At 41.1% G+C, this 27,753-nt stretch overlaps 2 protein-coding genes across 3 annotated transcripts in view; one reads left to right on the forward strand and one right to left on the reverse strand.

The window, feature by feature from the left end:
- LOC138982295 (uncharacterized) overlaps positions 1 to 27,753 on the reverse strand; it is a 333,833-nt gene that overhangs the window by 251,687 nt on the left and 54,393 nt on the right. The gene's annotated exons all lie outside the window — the stretch shown is intronic.
- Positions 287 to 26,627, forward strand: LOC138982292 (protein neuralized-like). Of its 2 annotated transcripts, none has more exons than XM_070355550.1 (6): positions 287 to 496; positions 16,517 to 16,683; positions 17,623 to 17,968; positions 21,973 to 22,470; positions 23,191 to 23,310; positions 23,837 to 26,627. In XM_070355550.1, the coding sequence occupies exons 1-6, from the start codon at positions 463 to 465 to the stop codon at positions 24,319 to 24,321; spliced, it is 1,650 nt and encodes a 549-aa protein (XP_070211651.1). In that variant the 5' UTR covers positions 287 to 462; the 3' UTR covers positions 24,322 to 26,627. The 2 variants fall into 2 exon arrangements, with proteins under 2 accessions (XP_070211651.1, XP_070211650.1); XM_070355549.1 differs by lacking the exon at positions 287 to 496 and adding an exon at positions 11,812 to 13,937.

The raw sequence follows: 27,753 nt of genomic DNA on the forward strand, positions 1-27,753 counted from the left end.
TAATTTTAATAAATTTTATAGCAAAACACTACTTCAAAAAAAGGTTTAAAGAGAAAAATAAATTTTATATTTAGGTTTGATAGCCTACATATTTTTAATATAGTGCTAAATCTCAAAACCAAACCAGGTAACACTCACGGAAAAAGTAAGTTTAGTCTTTACCCTCATTATTTTTCAGTAGTTCATAATCTTAATTTCGTTTCTCGTGTCAACTGCCGAATATGTGATACAAACGACATAGTTTGATGAGTAAATACGTTTTTGCTATTCAGACGAAAAAGTTACCTTACTTCCTGTTTAGCCGCAAATTCGCCCCCTGGCAAATGTTTGCGGTTTTCGCGTAGTATCAACTTTCGGAGACAATTTGTCATGGTCGGCTGACCTCACTGTTTATAGGAGGCCTTTTTTCAGAAAGATCAGTTCATGTTTACCTAGACTGTGACGATCATTTTCTCTTGAAAAATGGGGAACAATGGTTCGTCACATACAAGAGGGGGTAAGTACATCTTGATCAAGTTGATGTTTATTTTCTGTTCAATATATATAGTGTTCGTGTGTCTGGTCAGTGCCTTGCCAATTTGCTAAAGCGACGTAGACTTAGTTATGTGTGTATCATGCTTGTTGTTTGTATGACAGGATTACAAAGACAAAACTATTCAGAACGTAATTTTTGAAGGGATATCACGCACATCGGGTTTTTTTTTATATAGCGTGACTATACGAGTCATGTCAGTATGTAGTTTTTTTTTTAAACCAGTGCTGTTTGTTGGGAATTAGTTACACACATTGCTACTCCCGACTACTGAGTCAAACAAATGTGGAACACTCATTTCATCATGATGTCGACACATGTTACATGTAAGAAATTAGACTGGTCAGTGTGATTGTCTTTTTATGGAACATAACATTTTTTGTCAATTTCACCTTCATGTTTTGTGTTCTACTTCTACTTAGGCAGTCTCTTGTTTCCCTTTAATGTTGACCAATGGCAATGGCTGAAACCAACTGGTATCCATAAGTTTCAAATCATCAAAGCGTTTGTTATTATTTGGGCTGCTGCCAAACTTACTAATACTGATACTGATAGTTGGCCTCTTAAGACTCAATTCTTCTTCTTCCGAGTCATGAACCGGGTTCCTATTGGACGTTTTAAGTTCAGCGAGTGAAGTTTGAAGTAGAGCTGGTTAAAACAGGTATGTGGGTGGCTCATTAAAAGTTTGAAACTATATACACAGTTCTGTGGCAATTAATCACTCAATCCGTGTTCGAGGAGGATGGACCTGGCACTCCCACCCAGGTTGGCTGTTGGGAGTTGGTTCCATCAAAGAGGGTAAAAGCTGCTTCTACCCTCTTTGGTTCCATTGACTGATGGGGGGGGGGGGGGGGGGGGAAGAAGGTGTTGCATATATATATATATATATGGAGGGGTGTGTCATCCTCTCTTTTAGGAACATTCTCTGGGAGCCTCTAGTTCTTGAGTCACCCAGTTTGAAGAAGGTATTCCTGTTGACATCTGAACTATGTTGTTGTTGATCTTGTACAGCATAGTGACGGAGACGCCGTTCCTCCAGGGAAGCCCATTCCATGTTGGTCACAGCGCCAGGATGTCTGTCAGTTGTTAGGGACAAAACGAGCCGCACTGCATTGCACATTTTCAAGCGCCCTTTCGTTTTCTACTGTGACAGGGTCCCGTACTGTGGCTGCGTATTCTAAGACTGGTCTTATCATAGTCTTACAAGATGCATTTTTCACTTTGGGGGTGCACTCTGAAGTTCCGTCTTAAAAAACTGAGAGATCTGTTTCATTTTTTTGCAGTTAAGTTAATATATACAAGTTTAAATGTTCATTCCATGACAGGTTCTTGTTGATGGTGTCTCCTAAATATTTGCTAGATGTTGTGACTTCTAGGGTCTGTCCATTGAGTCAGAGTGTATGGGTTGTTTCCAATACATCTTTCTTTGAGTTTTTATTCGAACTGAGCATAGAACTTTCCTTCGCATAAATGTCTAATTTAAATCTTTTTGGTATGAAAAAAGTTCAATTAGAAAGGCAATAGCATGGATGCTCTGAAATTCTGGAATTTTCTTAAACTTTTATGGCCATTTCAATGTATTTGCCAGGGAAAAAAAGGTAATTAAATCCCTGAAATCAAAACTACTCGTGCAATATGTAAATTTCCAAGTGGGTTTAGTGTACATAGTGCCTCCAGTGCCCTCCTGGTCAAGGCACTGAACTGAACTAAAGAGGACTGAACATCTGAACATCAAAAACCTCTGTGGTCCGTTATTGCCTATTGGTAAATCTTTATTACCCCTAGTTTCAGTTTCTACTGTTTTAACTTGTATTTATTTGATTAATGTTTGTGCTTGTAGCTGTTCTGATCAGTGTTTGTGAACAAAATAATTTGTTTATTATAATCTGAATTCTGATGCACAACTTAATATCATGACACAGTGTCACAGACAGCACTCGAACACATGGCCCTTACCATTGAACTAGCGTTTATCCCTAAGTGTCCACACCTACTCCCTGAGCAGGTTTTTGTCCCCCCTCTCTTCTGTAGTTCCGAGGAAGTTCTTTACCTGTTTATTCCCAAGAATAAGATATTGCTGTTATTTTATCATCCCAGTCAAGGTGTTTTTTCTATGGTTCTCTCCCTTTGATTGTTTTTGTTAATATTCCAGGATGTGGTTTTTTTCTGACACACAAGCATTGGTGGCTGTGCTTGAACTTGAAGCCGGAATTCCCAGTAATTTGATAAAGGTTCACTTTGTTGGGCAGGCAGAATGCCAGAAGAAGAAGAAGTCCTGAAACTTGATAGTGTAAGGATCATGGACACTGCTGGTGGTATAGTACTTATAGTACACATGCACCAATGCATGAGTTTGGACAATTTCCTGTTTGGGTCAATGGATGTGTTTAGGTGGAGAAAAAAAAATCGGGTCAGGTTAAATTGGCATTATTACCCTATTTCATCAAACTGTCTAAACCGTCGCGATAGGTTGAAAACGACGTTAAACACCAAATAAATAAAGAAAGAAACTGTCTAAAAAGTAACCAATCTGCCTACCATATTTTTGGCTGGGGAGGGGAGGGGGGGGCTAAGCACAAGGATTCAGTTATGTTGACATGGCCCTACAGGGCTGTATAATATTATATATTATACTTATAGGGAATTAGGTTGCCATCCAGATATATTACAACTGGTGTTGTCTACATGTGTTATATTTCTTTGAGAATGGTGGTTAAGACAATCGCCAAGTCCTAGTTACTGCCGAGTACTCAGATATTCTCTGAGAATTGAATTTGAAGAAATCAAGTCATTTTTATTTTACAAATTCTATATTTTGCAAACAGCCAGTCCGTGTTGCTTGAAATTGTACAGACATGCACCTGGGTAGTCTAGAAGTTCTACTTCAAGTAGAAGGAAAACAAAACAAATATTGGTAGATGATGCAACATTTATAAAAGAATCAACAGGCTGCATAGTTAAAGGCTGACTCCACCTCACATGAGCTTTACAGCATGATTTCAGTTGGCCTTTAAAAACAGATTGGCTGAGATTAGTCCTTGGTAGTGGTACTAAAAGAGCAAAGACTAAGAGTGTGCAATTGTGTTTCTGGTATGGGTTGTATATTTACAGATGATAATTTATAAGACAGTGAACAGCAGGATGCAAGTTGTGGTCTCTGGCATTTTATCTTTTTGGTTTCCGATGTTCTATCTTTGCTGAGAGTAAAACAAAAGACGCTTTGCATACATGATTTTGTTCCTTAACTATGTCAACTGTCACTGTGATAAAACTGCTTACCTTCGAAAGAAAAGAGACTGTGTCCTCTCCAATAGATGACAGTGGCAGACTCATTCAGCATGGGAATGACAAATGTGAACAAATCTGTTTACAGAGTACTAAAAGGCTGAGTTATTTCTGAACCTTTATGTAGGAAAATGTTTTTCAGCCAAAATGACATCCAGAGAGCGTATTCTTCCGCCCTTTGCCACAGCGAGGCTGTTCCCCTTAGTTTTGATTTCAGAAGATGCTTCACATCCTTCGTGTTAGTGACATGTAGCTTATCTTCTCCACATTACCAAATGATGCTTGACCCTAAATTTCCCGCGATTAAAAGCAGAAGTGGTGGGTTTTTTGACAGATTTCGTGTGCCAGTGTTACAGTTAGGTTGTGCCTCTTCCTTCGACTTGCGAAATTCTTCTCAACCACTGTGTTAGTGGCATGTAGCTTATCGACTCTCCATATTACCAAACAATGATGCTTGACCCTAAAATTTTCCGGGGGTAAAAGCAGAAGGTTTTTTTTTTTTTCAGATTGATTTCGAGCTGGACCATAGAGCATTTGGAAGTCGACTGATTCGATAGACTGTCCTACTCGTACTTGTAGCAGACGACACTGAGCGTCAGTTCAGTACTAAAATGAACGGTTTTCGCATATCTCAAGACAACTTGATGTAAACAGAACACGCGGAGTCTTCAAAGCATTCTTACCATGTAATCATAGCACCAACCAAGATCCAAACGCTCGCAGAAAAATGTTCCTTGTAAAACGTTCTAATCTATTGTCGCTACTGAAATATAGTTATTGAAACAATCACAGTGCGCTAAGAGATTTATAGAGCAAATCTTGAAAATAATTATTGAACTCAGCGTTTTGCGTTTCGTTCAATAATTCATTATCTCGATTTGCTCTATAAATCGCTTAGTGCACTGTGATGTCTCAATAATTTAAGTTATTGAGACATCCCAGTGCACTGAGGGATTTATAGAGCAAATCGAGAAAATTCATTATTGAATGAAGCGCATAGCGCTGAGTTCAATAATTATTTTCGAGATTTGCTCTATAAATCCCTTGGTGCACTGGGATTGTTTCAATAACGATAATGTCAGTACCGCCAGAGAAAAAAGAAGATTCAAAACGCACATTTTGCAACGCGCATTTGGATAGGCGTAACTGTGTGGTCAGGTTTGTGTCAGATCTACTTTTGAATGGGCTGTCTCAAGTGTGTCGTGCTTTCGTCACACGCAAACTCTTGTTTTAATTTCTGTTGGTAAATTCCAGTGTAGCGTTAAGCTAAAAAGTGATGATCTTTCATAGAGACCTCATTTAAACTCGGAGAAAGGACTGTGCTCTTAGTTATTTACGATTCGAAACCTTCGAGCTTCGACAGATTGACTGTGCAGAGTGTTGCCCCTTGAATTGACTCCGGCCAAGGCCACGGTTAGCACATTTTCAAAGTAAATGTGGTATGTTTCTCGTGTTGTATCTTCACTCATCGGGGAGACTGGTACTATATATATGAACCGTAAGAATGCTGTGAACCCTACACGTTTTATGTCCCCATCGTTTGTTTGTTCACATTTGCCTAACATGTTAATTTGCTGCAGGGTTTATGTCGTCTGCTAGGCGGCTAGGGCAATCAAACCACGGCACTGCACTGCAGTCTCATTTCAAAAACAACAATTGCTCGTCTGCACGCATGAGGCAGGCTGGTAATAATTGTTATACATGGTAAGAACGTTCTTAACCCTACACGTTTTCGCTTCCGATTGTTGATGCCTTGAAATAATAATTCGGAAACCATTCATTTACTGAACTGATGCAGTTGTATTTCAGTGTAGGCTACTATAACAGAGTCGACTTTCAAATGCTGGTCTAGCTGATACGTTATCTGAATAACACTTGTGTTTTCTGTTTGCCGCTGGGAATTTTACACTAACTCATCATTTAGTAATGTGGTTAATAAGCTACATGCCACTAACACGGCATATGAGAAGAATCTTTGCAAGTCAAAACGAGAACAGACCATTTGTGGAAGAGATACAGCCGCTTCTATTTTTAGATCAGTGAGCTTAACTGTGGCACAGGCGCCTGCGATCTGTCAGGAAAAAAACCTTCTGCTTTGAGCCGCAGGAAATTTATGGTTATTTTTTGGTAAAGTGAAGAATATAAGGTACATGTCATTAATTAATTCTGAGGATGAGAGTACAGTCTCGCTTTGGCAAAGGGCGTAAGAATACACTCTGTGGAAAAGTTAGCGCACTCCAAGTGCGCTAACAGATTTAAGCGCATCGCCATTAGCCAATCAACTGGTTCACATCAGTCATGTGACACCAGTACTTTCTGACAACTTAGATTATAATTTTCATATTTTTAATTTTCTGAGCTTATTTGTAATCCGAATACAGTGGAACCTCCCTTTTATGACCTCTAAAAATCTGGAAAAAAATCAGGTCTTATAAAGGAGGATGTCTTAAAATGGGAGTAAATTTATAAAGGCTATGAACAGAAAGCCCTAGAAAAGAGGGTCTTAAAAAGGGAGGAGTCTTAAATTGGGGCGTCTTAAAAGGGGGGTTCCCACTGTATAACATATTTATATGTTTTTGGAATCAGGAAATATTGCAAAATAAGTTGAAATTATATTTGGATCGATTTCTATTATTAAAAATTTTAATTACAGTTTTCTGAATTTTAATGACCAAACTCATTAATTAATTGTTAAGCCTCCGAGCTGAAATGCAATACCAAAGTTCGGCCTTTGTCGAAGATTGCTTTGCCAAAATTTCCATCGATTTGGTAAAAAAAATAAGGGCGTGACAGTTCCGCTTCGACTTTCACTAAATTGGGGCGTCTTAAAAGGGGGGTTCCCACTGTATAACATATTTATATGTTTTTGGAATCAGGAAATATTGCAAAATAAGTTGAAATTATATTTGGATCGATTTCTATTTTTTTAAATTTTAATTACAGTTTTCTGAATTTTAATGACCAAACTCATTAATTAATTGTTAAGCCTCCGAGCTGAAATGCAATACCAAAGTTCGGCCTTTGTCGAAGATTGCTTTGCCAAAATTTCCATCGATTTGGTAAAAAAAATAAGGGCGTGACAGTTCCGCTTCGACTTTCACTAAAAGCCGGATATGACATCATCAAAGACATTTATCGGAAAAATGACAAAAAAGTTCTGGGGATATCATACCCAGGAACTCTCATGTGAAGTTTCATGAAAATCAGTCAAGTAGTTTTATCTGAATCGCTCTACACACACAGACACACACACACCACCACCCTTGTCTTGATTCCCCGTACTAAACGTAAAATGGACCTAAGCTACCCCTGTTATTGGACATATTTTTGAGGAATACTTAGGTTCCCCAGACATACAACAATCCATTACCTGAAGTCTACATGCGATGCATCAACAATGGTATTGGTGCCGCCTTGATGTCTAGACTTGAAAGATTAATTTTGTCCAGTTCACAAAGATGGTTCATCCAGCAGTCAGATTTACTTTTGACATTTCTGCAGTGGCAATCAACATCCTTTCAGTAATCTTTGATATAATGATATACCTAGAAGTTGCACTCGACTCACCTGGTAGGCAAATGACTCCTAAAGTCCACCAGCTTGCAGTGCAGTCTTTAATTGCCCAACATATCTTCCTACCTGCAGCAATGACCCACATCTCCCATCCTTGGACTTCTGCATTATAATTAAATAGACGTTGTAAAATCACTGAGTGTGTGTGGGGGGGGGGGGGGGGGGGGGGGATAGACTTCAGATTAGTTACTCTCAGTTAAGTTTCAGGTGAAAATATCAAACAGGAAATACACATAACACTAAGGTCTATAGATTTGATTGAAATATTGTTCGCTGTATTTTATGAAGTATTACCTGCTGTATTTTATTTCATTCATTCAGTCAAGTGATTTCAGGCATTGTTTGATTTTTTTTCTTGGCCTAAATAGGTAACAGTTCTTTTGCAATTTCTGGCATAGGGGAGGAACTGTTGTTTATAACTCAAAATGTATTTGGCATTGTTCAGCTTTGTAGCATTTGGCCTTTAACAAACCTTGCAGTTTGTTTGTAGAAGACAATACATCATTGGACATTATTCCAAACCTGAAGTCTATTTTTGCTGTTCATTTGTAGAAATAGAACTAGAAGACAATAAATAACAGGATTTTATTGTTAGGCACTTAACGTCCATCGTTGGGTTATTTTTGCCGTTCATTTATAGAAGGCAATAAATCACTGGATTTTATTTCATTATGCCGCTGAAGTCCATCATGGGGTTTTTCTGCTCATTTGTAAAAAACAATTAAACACTGGGTGTATTCAAAGCCCATTGTAGTCCATCTTTGAGTTCATTTGTGGAAGACAATAAATCACTGGATTTTATTTGAAACCTTGTTCATCCTTGTAGCATTTTCCCAATGATTTGTGCACATGGCGAAATGTTGTTTTCATCATCCTTGGCTGCCTGGGGTAGCTATTTTGGGTAAAATTTGCAATAGGTGGGAGAGTGGGTGTGAGATGGGCAGATCTGTCTTCACACTTCTACACACTAGCTGTCTGTTTTCCTTAAAAGCCATGGCCGGGCATCGTGCCAGCCTGTGTGTGTGTGTGTGTGTGTACCATTACCAGGCTGTATGTGTGAGAGATAAAGTGTGCATAATGTGTTACTGAACAACTTATATTGGGAAGGATAGGGCAATTTTAAAATATAATAAAGCAACAATGTAAGTTATAATAATGGAGAGAAACAAAGCTTGCTTTCAGGATAGTTTATGTTCAAAGGCAGAACGGCAACACTGTGCAATGCTACCTGTCATGTGGGGCCAGTCTGATGAGAGAAAACCTCTGATCTGAGGAAAGGGCATCTTTACTCCTGTCACCAAAGGGCCCCCGCAATGCAGGGACATTTGGCTGGTCCTGTCATGAAATGTATCACTTTAATTTAGACTAGACAACAGACCTTTCCTCCCAACAAACACACAAACAAAGAACCCAAAAGGTAGTCCTTTTTGCGAGTGTTCTTCTGTGAACGGTACATGGCCTTGAGGCTTCATCCATATCCATTAGTTTCTCCTTGTGTTACAACACACATGTATTTTTCTTCTTGATTGACAGGAAAGTTGGTGTACTGGCACTGACCCCAACGGAAAGGGTTTATGAGGCTCAGGAGAGGACAGAACGTGTGTGTGTGTGTGTGTGTGTGGGGGGGGGTTAGGTATTCGTATCTTATCTGTCTCTTATCAGGACCCACCTCCACTTTCTGGCACCCTGTAGAGTTGTGCATGTTCTTATAGCCCCCTCTCCAGTTCCTGCAGCTGGGATCTTCCTCCATACGATTCCCGGTACCTCGTATGGCAGGCCAGCTAGACCACAGGGGAGGAAGTGTTAGGCAGAACTAGGTGTCTTTGATTAGTGTCTTGTAACTAACAGTAACGTACATAGAGACTTAAAGATGTTTAAAAGTACACACAGTGTCAGAACTCTCCCCCCCCCCCCCCCCGAACACTCACATATATACAGGCACAGACAGACACACACACACACGCACACACACACACACACACCGTGCACACACACAGACAGACTCTAGCACTCATTGGCACATCTGCCGTCGTTTTTTTGGGGGGTTGGGGGTATCCCATGTGGCATACTAACAGGACTGCATGGGTACAATGATGCAAAAAACGTATGCAGTTCTCAAAGCAATGCTGATAGTTGGTATCTGTATGGCCTAGTTAGCGCACCATAGCTTCGTGGAACTGAAGGTGTTCAGATAGACTGGGCAGAACTCGGAGAGAGAGATGGGTGTTTTCGCAGATATAGCCGTGCTTTCTGCCTGTGTTGGTGCTATCTGTCTGAAGACAACACCTTTGTTGTCTCCTGACATCTCTGCCAGCTGCTATGCCCTCGACTTGCCGCTTGTTCCATTGTTTCAGTAGTTAGGGTTACGTGCGCTTCTAAACGCCCACTTCTTTCTGTGTTTTTATGCAGGAGGAGTAGTAACAAACGTAAGGTTCTCTTCAAAGCCTGCGTCTTCTTATCCGCTTCTTCTCTGCCAGATTAGTGTACACTGCAGTTTTTACCTGGCTCTGAAAACTGCGTGCTTCTGTGAATGGAGGAAGCAGGGTTGAGTGAACAGCCGTTATCTTGTCGGCCGATCAGGCAGCGTGTCAAGGGGTTCCATTGCAGCTGTAGTGTCTCTGATTCGGTCCGATCTGTTTCGTTGAGGAGGGTTTTGCCTAACGGATTGTCTTCAGGTGGATGAAGTGAAGTGCACAGTTTTAGATGTCTGTAATTATGAGCTGAGGAATGCCAGTGTGTTGTTTTCTGACACAAGTTGCAGCACTGTTTAGTCCGGTCTGTTAGGATGAAGGTTTTACTGATTGTCTCCAAGTTGATGATGTGAAGTGCTGTCAGAGATTCTTAATTATCTGCATGCTAATTACGAGCCAAGAAATGACTGTTGTTTATCGAATCGGTAAGGAGCACGGAGATGGTGTGGAATACTTTTGGCACAGATTCCTTCAACTGTTACTGAGTCCGGTGTGTTTTGTTCAGGATGTGTTACTGTTAGCCTAACAGATTGTCTTCAATTGGATGCAATGAAGTGCTGTTTGAGATGCCTCACTGTTTGCTAATGATGAGCTGAGAAATGCGATTGTTTTTTTGACGTGTCTCAGAGGAGCACAGAAAGGGTGTTCAATAGTTTTGGCACAGATTCCTTCAACACTTACCGGTCTGTGTTGTTGAGGATGTGTTAAAGGCCTAACGGATTGTGTTCAAGTGGGTGAAGTGAAGTGCTGTTTGAGAGGCCTCGTTGCTTTCTAACGATGAGCTGAGATTAATGCGTAGTTGTTTTGGCATAGGTTGCTCCACTCAAAGATCTTCTGAGCGTAGCCCAGAACATCTTTGCTTCACTCTCTCGCTCAGTTCTGTCTGTTTTGTTCAGGAGGTTTTGCATAACGGATTGTCCTCAAGTGGATGAAGTGAATTGCTGTTTGAGCCTGAGCGGCTCCATAAATGTTAAGTAATTATAAGCCGAAAGGTGAATTTGTTTTTTGTAGCATGTCAGTGTCTGAGCGAGTAGAAATTTTGGCATGTAATCCGTCACTCTCGTTTTGGACAAATCAGTGTTGTTGTTTTTTCAGGAGGTTTTGCCTAACGGATTGTCTGCAAGTGGATAGAGTGAAGTTTTGTTTGAGAGGTTTCATTGCTTGCTAATTATGAACCGAGAAATGTCATTGTGTCTGTATACATGTATAGTGTCTGGCATTTTGCTTTCCGGTTGAGGCACTATAATAGGCATGATGCATGGATATCTAGTGCAGTCAGTCTTCACCTTGAAAAATGGGATTGGCAAAACAATCTAATCTCAAACAGTAACTGCTGTGATTATGGGTATTAAATGCAGTGTTCTTTATCCAATAGATGTGATCATGACTACTGTCATACGATGAAATGCGTGTGAGATAGTTTACAAGTAACTTTTCTCCAGACATGTCTTTGTTTAAACTGCATCTTCGCATACCGGATTCCCCAGACAAAGATCTTCACCCGTGCAATATGCGTGTAAGGCATATTTTACAGGCTTTTTTCTCTCCAGACTATAGTTTAACAGCAGCATAACATAAATAGTATACTGTGTTCTCCAAAACAAAGACTCGCCCGTGCAAGGTTTGGCGCATCAGCAAGCAGGATCTGACATGATTGTACACACAGCGGCTTATGGTGCACACATTTTGCATGCATGCATGCCACCGAGGGTTATTTGTTTATGCAGAAAGGGGGTACTTGTTCCAGTGGTATTTTCCCACCTCCACCGAGTTTGCCACAGTTGTGTATATATTTTATTTATTGTTTCAAGCTGAGAAGTGAGCACAGTATAGTATTTGCAGACAGAGATGTGCAGTGTGCTGAGAATGCTTAGGCCGAGAGAGAGAGAGAGAGAGAGAGAGAGAGAGAGAGAGAGAGAGAGAACTACAAGAAGAGAGGGGGGATGGTAGGGCCAGACTGTCAGCATCTGTCAGGGCTACTTGTACGTGTTCACGTCATAGTGGTTTGCCCCCAGAGAGCTCTAGCCTCTCTTCAGCCTCAAAGGCACTTTGTTCTTGTCGGATTCTCTCCACTGATGTAAGCCAAAAGACGTTTGAGATAATCGTAAGCAGCGGGATAGGACTAGGAGAAGGGCAAAAGCAGGAACCTGGCTGTGTATTCATCAGAATTATGTGCCTTGTTCGGTAGTATCACTACAGACGTGAAGAACACGATTTATGATTTCACACATGTATTTTCTGTGTGCTTATTTGGAGGTGCCATCAAAGACTGCAAAACACAGTTTGTGATTCCACACATGTATTTTCTGTGTGCTTGTATTCTGCTGCTTCTTTGCAGCGTTGGCAGCCAGCTTTGTTTCCGACTGGTCTATTTTCTCTTTCTGCTGTGGGAGTTTTACCTGTGAGGTGAACACACCGATAGTTCTGCCGCGTTTAGTGGTTCTGACAGGTATCGTAAAAATGGCCGTGTGTTCAGTATTGCAGATAGCACAGTAAGCATGCATTGTTTTGCGCTGGAGAAGAGACGCGGAGAGTGAAACCTAGTCTGCCTGTTTTCCTGCGCCTTTTCGTATCAGCGTGGCATTTTCTGTCCCCCTTTTAGCGCCGTTGCATAATGTTCTGTAATTCGAACTGTTCCTCTCATGTCCCGGCGTTTTCTTGCTTTGAATGGAGAGTTGTACAGTTTGAGAGTCTTAATGAGATGGTCCTGAAAATGATCGAGTAAGATAACAAGCCTGAAGACCTTGTATACGAGTGTAATTAGGCGTCTCAGATCAGAATACAACTTCCATGTGTACATGTACTTGGATGGCATGTCATCTTATAAAGGGTTTCTTTGATAAAGCCAATACCTGTTTGTAAGATGCCAGTCAGTAAAGGGTGCACATGTACCTTTCACATGTATGTATGCAGTATGCCAAGATTTAAATTTGCGACTGTTCCCAGTTTCTCCCGTTGAAAGAAAAGCGGTGCCATAGAAACTGACGGTGAATGTACCTTGTGGCCTTTGGCCCCTTGCATGCGCCTTTATCTGTGCTTCCCTGGGCAGAGGAACTCATTACGCTGATAAACTGAAATTAGAATCATACGCTGCCGCTAGCTTTATGTGCAGCCAGCGGTGTAAAAGATTGCCTTGAAGTTCCCTCATGAAGCCTGCAGGCCCCCAGTGCCAAAGCTCCAAGTGTTTGTTTACGGCGGCTGGGGATGGTTTCGACTGTGAATGAAGCGTGTGCCAGTTTAGATCAGTGGAGAAGGATGGAAGAGTGGTCTTTGAAATGTGTTTATGCCAGAGCCTAGAGCTGAAGGAGCAACATGTCAGTTTGGATCAGTGGAAAGGGTTGGAAGACTGTCGTTAAAATTTGTTTGAAGAATTGATGAAGAAGCATTGAAGCAAAAAGATTCCCCCTGTGGAGGGGTACACTTTTCGTGTCAGTGCAGGTAGAGGGATTAAAGACTTGTCTTTGAAATGTACCTGTGCCAGAGCCCAAGTTTGAAAGTGGAAGCATTGAATGTTGTGTAGATGTTGGTCTTTTTTGCCTTAGATAAGGGTCAGCTCCGTTTCATGCGTTTAGAAATACAGTTGAGTTAACCTTTGATTCACATTCGGGGAAACTATGCGAGGATGAGAACGATGTTCTGTAGTGGTCAGCACTTGGCTATTCTGCTTTGAAGTAGGAAATCTCTCCGATCCGCCTAGCCTTGTTTGCTTTGTGAGAAACATCACACCTGTTCTGAGACTATAGAGACAGTCTAGAAATCTACGGTCTCTGTTTGAGCTGCGAACTGTGAAATAGTGGTGAAGACTGAAAGTTTCGACTCCTGCTTCCCACTTGACTCGAGCATGGGTACTAGCACCAACAGCAGCAGACACTGTGTGTCAGAACTTTTCCATGGAGTGTGTGGGTAACCATGGATGGTGCTGAACATTGCAATGGAACGCTCCATGCTCGACAGCTTCTCCATCACCAAGTGTGACCTCCACCACTTCATTAGTATCGGGGGTCAGGAGCGACAGACAAGGTCACAGCAGTCAAGGTCAACACGGAACACTCGTCATCTGTCGCTGCAGTTGGGAGGTAACGGGGTCAATTTTCTGTACCGTCTTAAATTACTCTTACGGGACGTTATGAAATCTGTAGCAGGTGAATCATTGATGTTGAGATGAAAATCTGATCATACTCAAAGCGTTCAACCCATTTTTACTGGGAACTCTTGTCAGACTGAGTGAGTCAGAGGGTCTGTATGACAGCTTACTAGTGCCAAAACTGAAAATTATTCATTTACATTAACACGTGAAAATTGCAATTATGTCGAGAAAATTACTAATTTTCAAGTGTTAATTACTAATTTTCAAGTGTTAATTACTAATGTTCAGTTTTGACTCGCTTCCTGACAGCTTACTAGCGCCAAAACTAAAAATTAGTAATTTTCGCGTCTTAATTACTTATTTTCATGTGCCTCGTGACTGTGGAGGCTCAATGCGCATGCGCGACTGTTACACCGGCCTCAGCAAAACATCTCTCGATTCAAAACTTTTCTGGTCCATATATAGTTCTTTAATCCGATGCAAATTAACAATAAGAGCTGAGCGCATGTGCAGAGAACTGTGACATACAGCTGTCTGTCCGATAACTTGTTTAATAACGAATTCTATCGAAAGATATTTGTGAAAGTTCGAGAGACTCGACCGAAGAGATCCGTCTGCTAGAAGTCGGACCTTTACCACATGTCGGCCGGCCGCCATTTTTCCTCTCTCAGTTCGCACATTTTTCATGACTCAGTCGCCCGTGTGACAGGGTAAATCGCATGTGACGGCCCCATAAGAGTCCGCTACGTTGTTTTAGAGTGACTGTCTGAATGTATGGTTATGTGTCTGCACAATTCTCTACCTCCCCCCCCCCCCCCCAAAAAAAAAGAAAAACAAGTCGCGTAAGGCGAAAATACAACATTTAGTCAAGTAGCTGTCGAACTCACAGAATGAAACTGAACGCAATGCAACGCAGCAAGACCGTATACTCGTAGCATCGTCAGTCCACCGCTCACGGCAAAGGCAGTGAAATTGACAAGAAGAGCGGGGTAGTACTTGCGCTGAGAAGGATAGCACGCTTTTCTGTACCTCTCTTCGTTTTAACTTTCTGAGCGTGTTTTTAATCCAAACATATCATATCTATACGTTTTTGGAATCAGGAACCGACAAGGAATAAGATGAAAGTGTTTTTAAATTGATTTCGAAATTTTAATTTTCATATTAATTTTTATATATTTAATTTTCAGAGCTTGTTTTTAATCCAAATATAACATATTTATATGTTTTTGGAATCAGCAAATGATGGAGCATAAGATGAATGTAAATTTGGATCGTTTTATAAAAAAATGTTTTTTTTTACAATTTTCAGTTTTTTAATGACCAAAGTCATTAAGTAATTTTTAAGCCACCCAGCTGAAATGCAATACCGAAGTCCGGGCTTCGTCGAAGATTACTTGACCAAAATTTCAACCAATTTGGTTGAAAAATGAGGGCGTGACAGTGCCGCCTCAACTTTCACGAAAAGCCGGATATGACGTCATCAAAGACATTTATCAAAAAAATGAAAAAAACGTATGGGGATATCATACCCAGGAACTCTCATGTCAAATTTCATAAAGATCGGTCCAGTAGTTTAGTCTGAATCGCTCTACACACACACACAGACAGACACACACACACACACACGCACACACACACGCACGCACATACACCACGACCCTCGTCTCGATTCCCCCCTCTACGTTAAAACATTTAGTCAAAACTTCACTAAATGTAAAAATTACTGTTTATTTTGAACACCTAACTCTTTTTCTTTAGTGAAGTCTGCCGAAAAGACAGGTGAAATGGAAAGTGCTGCCTGCTGGGAAACTCGCAGTGGATGATGTAATGCTTGATGGAGATACAACATTATTAGATCCTTAATTGGGAAATGAGACTGTTGAATATGAGAGGATACTGTTTGTGCAGTGATAAGATCTGTAACAGCTTTTGGTGTGGCAAACAGTCTGATGCTTGTACTCCTGTGTGTGTGAGTGTGTGTGGGTTGTAAGTTATAAATGGCAAATGCTTTTATCCAGATGCAGACTGGATAGGACAGATAAGAAGCACAGGGTCAGTTTAGGATTGTGTCTCCATGTTGATGTTAGTTGTATTTTTGTTTTTAAGATGGAAGGATGATTTATTGCATTGAGTACTGAATTGATTTCTACAATTCTGCATGATGGTTCATCAGAATCAGAACTCATGTATAGAAGAAAATGAAAAACAAAACCCATGATGCACACTACGCCTGGGGCATGTAATAAATTTAGATAAATGTTTGAAGCTCCTTTACATTTCCAAATCCTCACCATGCAGATGGTGGCAAGGTTCCAAGGTTTACATGGTTGGTTGTTTGTTTGTTTCAAGTTGGTAGTGACATGACACTTATTCTGTTTTGTTGTTGCAATTTGTACCCTGCTGACAAGGTTACACAGACGTTTCAGAGCAAACTTCAGACAATTGACAGAATATTCTGTTGTTTTGCTGTTGTCGCAATTTGTACCCTGCTGACAAGGTTACCCAGACTTTTCAGAGCAAACTTCAGACATGATGCTAACTCCCTGTGTTCTTTGCGCTTTGTTCCAGGTGTGATAGGGGATTTGAACTCATTACGAGCTGACCGGCCGCTGCAGTTTCACGACACTCATGGCGACAACATCGCGCTCAGCCACAACAAGACCCGGTCCAGGCGGGCCGAGAGCTTCTGTAAAGGCATCTGCTTCAGCAACAGACCCATTGCTATCATGGAAAAGGTAATGTCAGGGGTTTTTTCTTTTGTTTTCTTGGCTTCTTGACAGCAGTTTTTACTTTTGAAAATTGAGGTGGAACAAGGTAGTGTGAACTGGATTTGCAGTGTTATTTCAGTTTCAAGGTGCAATATGTGAAGTATGGAGAGCTTATTAAATTCAAGTTTGTGCTTTAAAGAACTTTGAATAGAGGTGGCTCAGCAGCAACAGAAATATTGATTAACTGCACAGAAAAAAGAAATGTGATAAGTGAATGTACAGGAAAACAGGTTTAAAATTCAGCAAAGTGGATGCTCATGTTGATGTGATAATTGTTAGTCTTGGAAAGGTATGACATAACACCTCCCTTTCTTTGCTAGGTAGTGTTTTGAGGGTTGAGGGGTGGTGAAAGAGTCAGTGCCAAATTGTGGCAACCATCCATTTTCATTAATAGCCAGGACAACATGTGTTGGCGTTTATTGTTTGCTACTCACAAACTTCTTGTCAAGCCAGTGTATTCTCATGGAGCAAGTCAACCCTTTTTGTCATCAAAATACCAGTCTGCTTATATGAATATGATTGTCTCACAACAGTTGCTGGCAGAAAGGAGTGGGGGTATTATTTTGGCAGTTTGTCCTTTGTATTTGGTCAGTTGTGTTTCGTTTTCTTGTTGTACCAGGTTGGTATGTGCTCCCACATTTTGCAATTAACACATAGATTTGTAAAATTCAAGCAGTTTACGTGCACATGTTTTGGAAGTAACACATTGTCAGATTGTCAAAAATTGAATTAGTTTTAGACTGTCAAAAAGTTTGCATGATTCATTCTTGAATTCACACATTCTTAACTTCGAAAAGTCAAATAGGTTATATTTTAATACTTACCACTTGGCAGTTGTTGAAATATGAAATTTGAATGTTTTACAATTTACAGACGATCAAAAATTCACACCATTTACATTCACAGGTGTACATTCGCTTCGTGGAAACCAACACAAGTTGGTCTGGGGTGCTACGATTCGGTTTCACCAGCATCGACCCCACCACCGTACGCGGAGCAGACCTCCCACGCTATGCCTGTCCGGATCTAACTAACAAACCTGGCAACTGGGCAAAGGCACTGGGCGAACGATACACCACCAACAATATTTTGCTGTTTTTCTATGTCACACGGGCAGGGGATGTGTATTACGGTGTGAACGGAGAAGAGAAAGGTCTCTTCTTCAGCGGAGTCAACACCAGCACTCCGTTGTGGGCCATGCTGGACATCTACGGGAATACTGTCGGTGTGGAGTTTACCCAGCCCAATGGAAGTGAGTGTGATGTTTGTTGTCATTGTTGATTTTGTGTGTCTGTAAATAATAATATTAATAATAATAATAATAATAATAATATGTCTATGGCCCAAATCCTACTATAGTTTTAAGCGCCTTGCACACACATACACATTTGAAACACACACACAAACATGTGTTACATTTTTATGATTGTAGATCAGCATTGCTGCTGCATGTTTGTATCCCTTTTTCATGTTTGTTGGCATGTCTTGTTGATATTTGTGGCTCAGGGCCGGACAAGGCTAGGGGGGGGGGGGGGGGGGGGGGGGTTGCCAGTGGTGGTCCAGTGTAGGTCATATTCTGAGATAGGAAAATGGTCGCTCCTTGCATGAAACGGCATAAAATAAACAATAATAAAAAATGTTTTAAATAAGTGAGGTACATGTTTAGGCTATTTCTTGTTGTATTGGCTCTTCCCCATCTTCTCTTCCTTCTTCTTCATCATCTGTTTCTGAGATTTTCTCTCTTTTGTGTTGATTTTGTTCTTCTCTTTGATGTTTTGAGCAGATGTTAATTGAGTCGGTGAAATTGTTATCAAAGCTTTTTAGGGGTTTGTTTTTTGGGACAGAAGTTGTAGTACCCTGAATTATTTTTCCTTAGGATCCTGTGTGGATTTCGGTGTTACTGTTTTATCACTTGGATGAGTAAATACTGTGAGTCATCTTTGACACATGTACATACAGACTGAGAGATTGATCTTTACTAGTACTACACAAGGATAAAGATTATAAGCAGATGCTTCATCTTACAATCTGTCCTTGTGAAAACCATGACATAAAATGGAATAAGGAAGTACAGTTCATCGCAGTAAAAAACAGACAAAGAAACAAACAAATAGAGAAAGAGACAGAGACACAGGGAGGGAGAGAGAGAATAAGTAATAAGGAACATTAACGCTAACAGGCAACTAAAAGCGCACACGTACACGTACACCTACACACATACTCTCTCTATTTTACTCTCTCTCACTCTTTTTTTCACTCTCGCTCAATCTCTCTCACTCTCTCTCGCTCTCTTTCTCCCTATGAGTATGAAGCACTGAGAACCAAAGAGAGAGTTCTAAGTCAGTCATGCCTGTTGTATGACTGGGTGGCCGAGTGGTAACGCACTTGCGCTCGGAAGCGAGAGGTTGCGAGTTTGACCCTGGGTCAGGGCGTTAGCAATTTTCTCCCCCCTTTCCTAACCTAGGTGGTGGGTTCAAGTGCTAGTCTTTCGGATGAGACGAAAAACCGAGGTCCCTTCGTGTACACTACATTGGGGTGTGCACGGTAAAGATCCCACGATTGACAAAAGGGTCTTTCCTGGCAAAATTGCATAGGCATAGATAAAAATGTCCACCAAAATACCCGTGTGACTTGGAATAATAGGCCGTGAAAAGTAGGATATGCGCCGAAATGGCTGCGATCTGCTGGCCGATGTGAATGCGTGATGTATTGTGTAAAAAAATTCCATCTCACACGGCATCAATAAATAAATGCGCCTTGAATATGTGCGCGATATAAATTGCATAAAAAAAATTTTTTTTAAATCCCTGCGCTTAGAACTGTACCCACGGAATAATATAAGCCTCATATTGATTGATTGATTGAAACGCAAACCATGCACACACACACACACACTCTACCTCTCCCTCTCTCTCTCTCTCTCCCCCCCCCCCCCCCCCCCCCCCCCCCCCCCCCCTTTCTCTTTCTCTCTCTTACAGAGTCACACAGAACAGTAAGCCAGGGACAGAGTTCTGAGTGTAGTCATGCTTTGATGTATGACCCCAAAACAAATCAATGCTGACAGACCAGTTTATTGCGAAATGCAAAACACACTGGTGTGTAGCACTAACACTCAGTAACAGGATCCTTACTGTGTGCTGTGTAGCACAAAGTTTTCTGTCTGTTGTTGTATTCTGGCCTGAATACACAGGTGTGTAGAGCTAATTTACCTGCGTGATTTGTAGCATAAATTTACCGGTGTGCTGTGTTCATTCTGACTAGTATTAGTGTCAGTTTTTGATTGATACAATGAACCAGGATCTTTCCTAGTTTCCTTTTTACTAGCATCCTGCTTTTGCCCCCACAGGCGCTGTCACGAAAAGTTGGTGTTGTGATGACCCAGGTGTTTTTGTTTTTTTTAAATATCAGTGAATGTGTCATACTAGGAAGCAAAGCTGGAAAACTGCGTTGGAAGTAAACCTTTAATGCAAAGAAAGCTTGAAGAAAATCTGTCGTATTTTGAAAATAGAGTAAGGTTCGGAAAGGTAACTGAACGCAAAACATACCTTTTATGTATGCACATTTTCTCATCGCATGTGTACGCAAGGACCTCTCTTCAGTGATTTAATCCATATACTTACAGTGGGTGCTACTGCTAGTGTCAACATAGGATCAGGAAGTTCATGTTTGTAATTGTAGGCTATGAAATCACACCAATGTGTGGCCTCTCCTTAGTTCATAAACATCAGGCTGAGAGACAGGTGGGTTGTTCTTTTTATCTGAAGACACTCATGACTGTGACAGACATGTTGTGTGAGGAATTTATTTTCTGTTGTTGAAATGCCTGTCAAAAGGTCAGGTGAACATTTTCGGTACTCCTTCAAGCCACAAATATTGACATTCATGACGCTTAACATTTTAACTCAAGGACTTGGTTGCTATGTTTGTGCTATGTATGAAAAGGTCAGGGAAGCAAAACTTCATCATGAGACAGATAGTGGTGTTTATGTTTTGTAAAATATGTTATCTGTTAGGATGACGCGTAGTTTTTTCAGATTGGAATTTTGTTTTTCAGCTTTGATTTTATTTGAAAAAGTGTTCAGAACACAAGCAAGATCAAAACTTGTGCCTTAAGTACAAAACATTTTTTATCCACTGTACACATCAGCAATCAATCTGCTGCTTTCATGCACGGAGGCTTCTCAGCTTATTTCTCAGCAGCGGCAGAAACCAGTGGGATATTTGTGTATCTGACTTCATCACAGAAAATGTGTGTAATATAATCAAAACAAAGTAAAGCTTGCAGTGTCAGGGCGTGGCTGTGAAACTGATCAGTCCTGTCTAAAAAAAAAATGCAGTTCCAGACATATATTTGTGCCACAACACAATTTGCTTTTGATAGTTAGCTAGGCTTGGAAATGTTAGAATTGTTACTGTTGGTATGTATTCATTGTTCCTTGTACAGAGACTAAGCATTTAATGATTTATAAATATAATGTGGTTGTGAGAGCTGTGAGTGTGACAGTAGGTCAGAAACTTAACACAGCAGTATTGTTAATTAGTAGAAATCAATATGTGCTGATAGTGATCATACTGGTTAAGACAGGATTTTTGTGGCTCCTTGTATGCAGACTGTCAACTGGTTGAGTGGTTCACTGTGTTATTTCATTTGTCTGCTTGGCTAGCGTTGGATAGGAGTGTTTAGAGAAATTTAAAGTTTATCTTGTATGGTAAAGTGTTGTTTCTACATGGGCAGCTGCCTTGTAGATTCTGATTCATAGAGCTTGATTCAACCTTGAGTGTTTGTGTAGCATCTTGTAGCCTGCTCTGTGTTTGTAGATTAGTTACAGACTGTGAGTGCCCCTGTGTATTAGGTTCATTGAGGAAATAAGAAGTAAAGGAAGTACAGTAGTGTGTGATTTATTAAACAGTAAAACTAAAAGGGAGCAAAGTCAAAACTTTGTAGAGTTGGGGAAGATTTTAAATGGTGAAAATCGGCAATGTTAAAACTAAGTGAAGAAGGGACAAACCTTGAACAATTCATCCGTGGACCTTGTACACTGCATGTTCTGAAATAATTATATATTATCAGTAAAAACATCACTCATTGCACAAATTCTTTATTTCAGATGTGTACAGACTTACCAGACATGTTCCCGTGAAAACATGACCCATTGTGTGAATACTCGGTTTCAGATAATGTTTATGCAGCAGTGAACGACTTACCTACCTTTTTTCCATGAAAACATCATTCATTGTATAAATACTTGGTTTCAGATAACGTGTACGCAGCAGTGAACGACATACCAATACCGCACTCAGCACCCATCTCAGTGGAACAGGAACTCTTCTCCTTTGCAACATCGGTGTCCATGAACGAAGCTGTCTCCTCTGCACCAATGATCAAGTACCATGCCGGCGCAAACTTTACCCCCCTCCACCTCCACACGCTGTGCGGACGCAACATCTGCGTCTCTCCTGACCGCACGGTGGCCGTGCGAAAACAGGAAGACTACTGCAATGGATACGTCTTCACTTCTCGGCCGGTCACACCCGACCAGAAAATTGTTTTGCAAGTTCTGGGCGTGGACCACTCTTTCATCGGAGGGCTGGGTTTCGGGCTGACCGCCTGTGACCCTTCGACCGTAACGGCCAGCAGCTTGCCTGATGATGCGGACTTGCTGCTTGACCGGCCTGAGTACTGGGTAGTGAACAAGGACGTTTGTCGCAACCCTGAAGTTGGGGATGAACTCAGCTTTGCTGTGACTGGAGAAGGTAAGGCTTGGGTGCTGTGGTTGTCTTTAAAGTTTTTTGTCCAGATTTGTGTTTCATTTTCTGGTGGTACTGCTAAACCGCACTTAGCCTGAGAGAACATGGCTGGCCCTTAAAGTGAGGATTCTGAATTGTGACCCGGAGTGCTTAACATACCAGCTTCATCACACAAGCCAGGGAAAACAGAAGAGATTTTTTTACTTCCCAAAATACTAATGCTCAGTTTCTGTTAGTTTCTGTTAGTTGAAAGCGCAAGATACATATTATGGACAGTTGGTATTGAGTAGCATTGGTGTATAGCTCTAGTTTGTGTTTCTAATGAAGCATCATTGGAGATGCACTTCACAAACCTTAGATCATTCTGGTCCAGGCATAACAGAGGTTTGTAGTTAATTCCTTTGAAAGAAGTGAACTTCTGAGTTAGCACATTTCATTTCCTTGATAGTGAAAGAAACATTACTTGGGTGAGACTGAGCAAAAACAACCTTTTTTTCCAATTGTTCATTGTTCATTTGTAAATTAACACAATGTATTCCAGATTTTTTACAGCTTTGCATTTTTGTGCTAAATGCAGAAGCTATAAGTAGGAACATTTGTCTCTCTTATAATCTGCCATCTTCGCATCCTTCTGATTGTATTTGAACAGCCGCTTTGCTCCAAGAATTACCACAAAACCTGATGCTGAAATGATGCAATAAATGAACCAATGCCTGTCTTTTCCAGGTGAGGTTCTGTATTCACGGAACAACGGCAAGATCTCAGTACTCATGCATGTGGACAGGACGCTTCCCCTTTGGGCTTTCTTTGATGTCTATGGAAATGTGCAGAAAGTCAAGGTCATTGGTAAGTCAGCAATTTGGGTCTTTGTGGTACTGGAAAGCATAGCTGCTTTCAGTCTGGAGGGTACATGCAAGGACTGCAGTGAGCTGAGAGTAGTCAGATTAACTTCTGCCTTCATTAAGTAATGAGACAGGTGAACAGGAATCAGGCTGATCATTTGCCTTTTTGGGAGGGATGGGTTGAGTGAACTGAAGCTTTTCATGGTTTTTTTTACCTTTGTGGCTTGGCTGACAGTGACAGGATGTTTTCCCTTAGATTTCATTTGAATGGCTACCAGTTTGTGAAGAAAGGTAGAGTTGCCTCCCTTTACCTAATATGCTTCACGCTTTCAGAATAACTTGCGCTTGAAGGATCTGTGGTTAGTGTGTGTGTGTGTAATATTTTAATCTTTCTGTCTTAACACTCATGGTTCGGTCTTCAAACATGGCAGAAGAGCTGAAAGCTTACAATATGCTGTTTTCATCTTGTTTTCTATACAGCCTACTACAACCAAGTATTAGTAATGAATTATGATGCTTTTTTTCCCCAGGCACCACATCCTTGTCATCGCCCATTGTCCCCCCTCACCTGGTGCGGTCACAGTCAAGCGGCGCAGGTTACAGCAATCTGAGCGTCGTCCTCCCTCCCTCCTCCACCCCCCAACCCCCTCAGCCCCAGCCCCGACAGTCCCCCGCCAACCTCTCCGGCCCCCTTCAGCCCCAGGTCATGCGTAGCTACAGCGTTCCCAACCCTAGTGCAGGCTCCCCTCCCACCAGCCCCCCCTCTGTCCCTCCCAAACCCCACCCGTCGTCGGTTCCATCCTCGCCCATGGGGGTCGCAATGGACATGGTTTTCGAGGAGCCTCGCGACGAGTGCACAGTATGCTGCGAGAAACCTGTGAACTGTGTGTTGTACACATGCGGACACATGTGTATGTGTTACACCTGCGCTGTGGCCGTCAAGCAGAACAAGGGGGGGCTGTGTCCCATCTGTCGGCAAGCCATTCGAGACGTCATCAAGACCTACCGGTCGTGATTGTTAGCTGAGAAATTGACTACGTACGCTGTCTCTGCCCTTCAAATGGCTTGTAACAAGGACTGCCCTGAAAAACATGAGGACTCGATTTGCGGAAGAAGAAATTTTCTTTTCAGACAGAAGAAGGGAGATGGAAGATATAAGGACCTGTGGATATTTGTGTGAAAATATATTGTTTCAAATTAAAAAGAATTTGTTTTGTACAGCTCCCCAAAGAGGCAGAAGGGGAGAGGCGAAAAATCAAGAGACCTGTTGATGTTTGTGCAAAAGTACAGGCCTGTATAAAATGGGACAAAAATTCCCCGTACAGTGTTACTTCTGTCTCTCAGTGTGCTAAACCTTGTGGGGCTTTATGTCGTCTGGGGCATGGGGCTATGCTTGACTCTGAACGCCACCATTTCAGCAATTTCATCAGTGTTTCTGCAGGCAGTGTGCTGAAAGAGAGAAAAAAAGGCTTGAACCAAAGAAGAGCAATACGTGGCATGGTGTTGATTGCTCTGGAAAATGTTCAGGTGGATTCAAGGAGATATCTTGATGTGGCCAATTTTAGAACGAGCACCTTAATGTGGCGGATGTTGAAGAAAAAACTGAGCACCTTATCAAACCTGATGCTAAATGAGATACAAGGGGGAAACACCCTGCTCTCGGACCGGTGAAAGGCAGACAGAAGTACAACAGACTATGTAGAAATGGGAACAGAACATCTAAACTCGACATCGAGATACTTCAAATGTTGCGGAAATGCACTTGTTGAAAGACTTTAGTTTGAGACACATTCCTTCTTGTGTAATATATATCATGTCTGCCTCCAGAGATCTGTCCAGTCTTTGACATGGGCTCAGAGCATCCTTCTACTTGTATAACACATGTGCTCAAATTCAACAGCCTGGCTGCTCATAGAGCAGAGTGGAATTTTTTTGTTTTTGTTGTTGTTGCTTTTTTGTGCTGGATTGAATAGCAGATGGACAAAGATGTTACTTCTGAAATTAATTCATCCAAAAAATGTCCCTGTACTCAAGAAGCAACCAGGTTGTTGGTCTTTGGCATAATGATGTCACATTGGAAAGTTGTGGAATGTGAAAGCCTGGGCAGAAATAAAGCAGTGAACATGATCCCTTATACAAGGAGGAATTACTTTTAGTGTTACATTCACTAGTTGAAAGACTTTTCGTGACGCAGACAATGATTTAATGAGGGCAGACTGATGGACTCAACTTTTTTTTCTCTTCTCTCTGTGATGGAAAATTGCATGTGACGCCTTTGCCAATGACTACAGTGAATGATTCTGTGTACTGTAAAGATGAGACTGAGAGTGTTATCAGTGTTTTTCTCTGTGTTAACTGACGCTGTACAGTGCCACATAAGACTAAGGAATATTTGGATCTGTGAAAAGTAAAATAGGTCTGTGTGTAGACAGTATGGAGCTGAGAAAATGCAACTTTTGCTTGAGTCATGTGTGATACAAAATAATGTCGGTGAAATAATCTTATTTGATGTGGCTATTGACAAGAATGGTACGAAGATTTAAGAAGAACGGTTGCATTGAGATGTTCAGTAAGTGATGCACTTGACAAGGTGCCTTCCTTCTACTGTAACCCATTGCATCAGCCACTGCATATCTTCCAGCCTTTTACATGGGATAGTTAAGAGCATCCTGTCACCCCTATTCCTACACATACCGTATTTGACGGACTACAAGCCGCGACTTTTTTCCCCCCAAAATTGCATTGCGGCTTATAAAAAGATGCGGCTAAAACGTTACCTAAACTTGAATAGCATTCACCTAATGGAAGTCGCCGCGGATTTTCATTTCGCTTGATTAGCGATTACCGGTACTTTATTAGCTCTCTAATCAAGACTCGGCGCTTTTCTCTTTCTTTCGCGAATCTTCGTTTGTCAACAAGTCGTCGTGACAAGATAGCGTACAGAGAAACACCGGATGTATCAGGATCTCGCGTGTGCGAGATTTCGGTTTTTTGTGTCTCGCGATAGTTGGAGGAGCGAGAGCCGCCATGTTGTGTTTTCGTCTGCTCGAAATGTGCGCAAAAGTCGTAAATCATCCCAAAAAAGCTTATTCCGGGCGGGACTACATGTATGTGTTGGTTACAAATTGTGTGTGTGATATTTTTCTTCAAACTTTTTCACTTTTCTTCTTTGTTTCACTTGTTTATTCTCGGAGCCGATTTCGCCAAATACCGTACTTTCATTTGCCTGGTTGTTTTGATTGATTGACACGATCTGATTATATTTTTTTCGACGGCGGCTAATATAGTGACGCGGCCTATACGTGGCTCGTCCCAATTTTTTTTTTAAAAGTCAAATACGGTACACAAAATCAACACAACGGCTGTAAAGTTAAAAGATTTGGGGAATTTTAATTTTCAGATTGACATTATCAAATCAGTTCAGAAAAAAACATTTCCACTCTGCACAGAGAACAGCTAGGCTGCAGAATTTTATTCATGTGTTTTATTACCTGTTTGAGTGAAAGCATGACTGTAGATCTAGTGTAGAAGCCTGAACAGATGTGTGGTGATTACAAAGAGAGGTTACAAGAAGGAAGGTATCTTTTAAGTTCAAGTATTTTTATTCTTTTGTCTTTAGTTTGGACTTTTTGTGTGGATAAGCATTAATTTTTTAATCAGTTTGAAAATGTTGGATAAGGGATATCATTTTGTTTGTTTATTTATTTGTTTTAAGCTGCATCTTACTCCAGTACTGCATCCCGCAGTGGGGCACTGCGGTTATGAAATTAAAGGCCCCTCCTGTTTTTGGAACCGCAGGAGCTTTCTAGTTTGCTGTTAGGTAGATTTTTGGTTCCTCTTTCCTGTCATGCTCTCTTTTTCTTCATGAATTCTTTTCTTTTTTCTGCCTTCTTGCTCATTCACCTGTATTTTTTCCAAAAATCTCTTCTCTTGCCGCTTGTCTCGCGATTCATGTATAGTTTAATCTGTTAGTGTTCTGATGTAAGTCCAGCAGTAGATAGGTTAAGCCTATTTTAACATACTGGAAACTGGTAATCTTCCAGTAGGTATTAATTTAGTTTTACTAAAGCCTGCTGGGACACAAGTAATGGGTTAGTGCATTTGTAAACAGGAATCGCTTGACAAGTGGCCCCCTTCATCCCCCCCTTCCTCGTCCTGATATGGCTCTGCGTAGTCGGCTGGACGTTAAGCAACAAATAAACAAACAAACAAACAAACTCCAGTACTGCAAATGTTCTGTTAAAGTACATGCATGAGTACCTGGTTCATCATGTGTGTTTTATTTCTTTTTTGTGATAGTTCATTCTTTGTTCCTGCTTTCATTCAAACTTTTAAATTTGACTGATCATTATCATGTATTGTGCATATTTCTGTTCCTAATGTTGTTTCTTTGTGTTGCATCAACCAGATAAAAAAAAGTGATAACATCCTGAAAATCAATCAGATG

The sequence above is a fragment of the Littorina saxatilis genome, linkage group LG12 (assembly GCF_037325665.1).
Source record: "Littorina saxatilis isolate snail1 linkage group LG12, US_GU_Lsax_2.0, whole genome shotgun sequence".
Classification (NCBI taxonomy): domain Eukaryota; kingdom Metazoa; phylum Mollusca; class Gastropoda; order Littorinimorpha; family Littorinidae; genus Littorina; species Littorina saxatilis.

Coding starts and splice junctions, on each gene's coding strand:
- LOC138982292 (XM_070355549.1), top strand. CDS start 13,775: ATGGTGCTGAACATTGCAATGGAACGCTCCATGCTCGACAGCTTCTCC. Junction 13,938..16,516: donor TCTGTCGCTGCAGTTGGGAG/GTAACGGGGTCA, acceptor GCTTTGTTCCAG/GTGTGATAGGGGATTTGAAC. Junction 22,471..23,190: donor CTTTGCTGTGACTGGAGAAG/GTAAGGCTTGGG, acceptor TGTCTTTTCCAG/GTGAGGTTCTGTATTCACGG.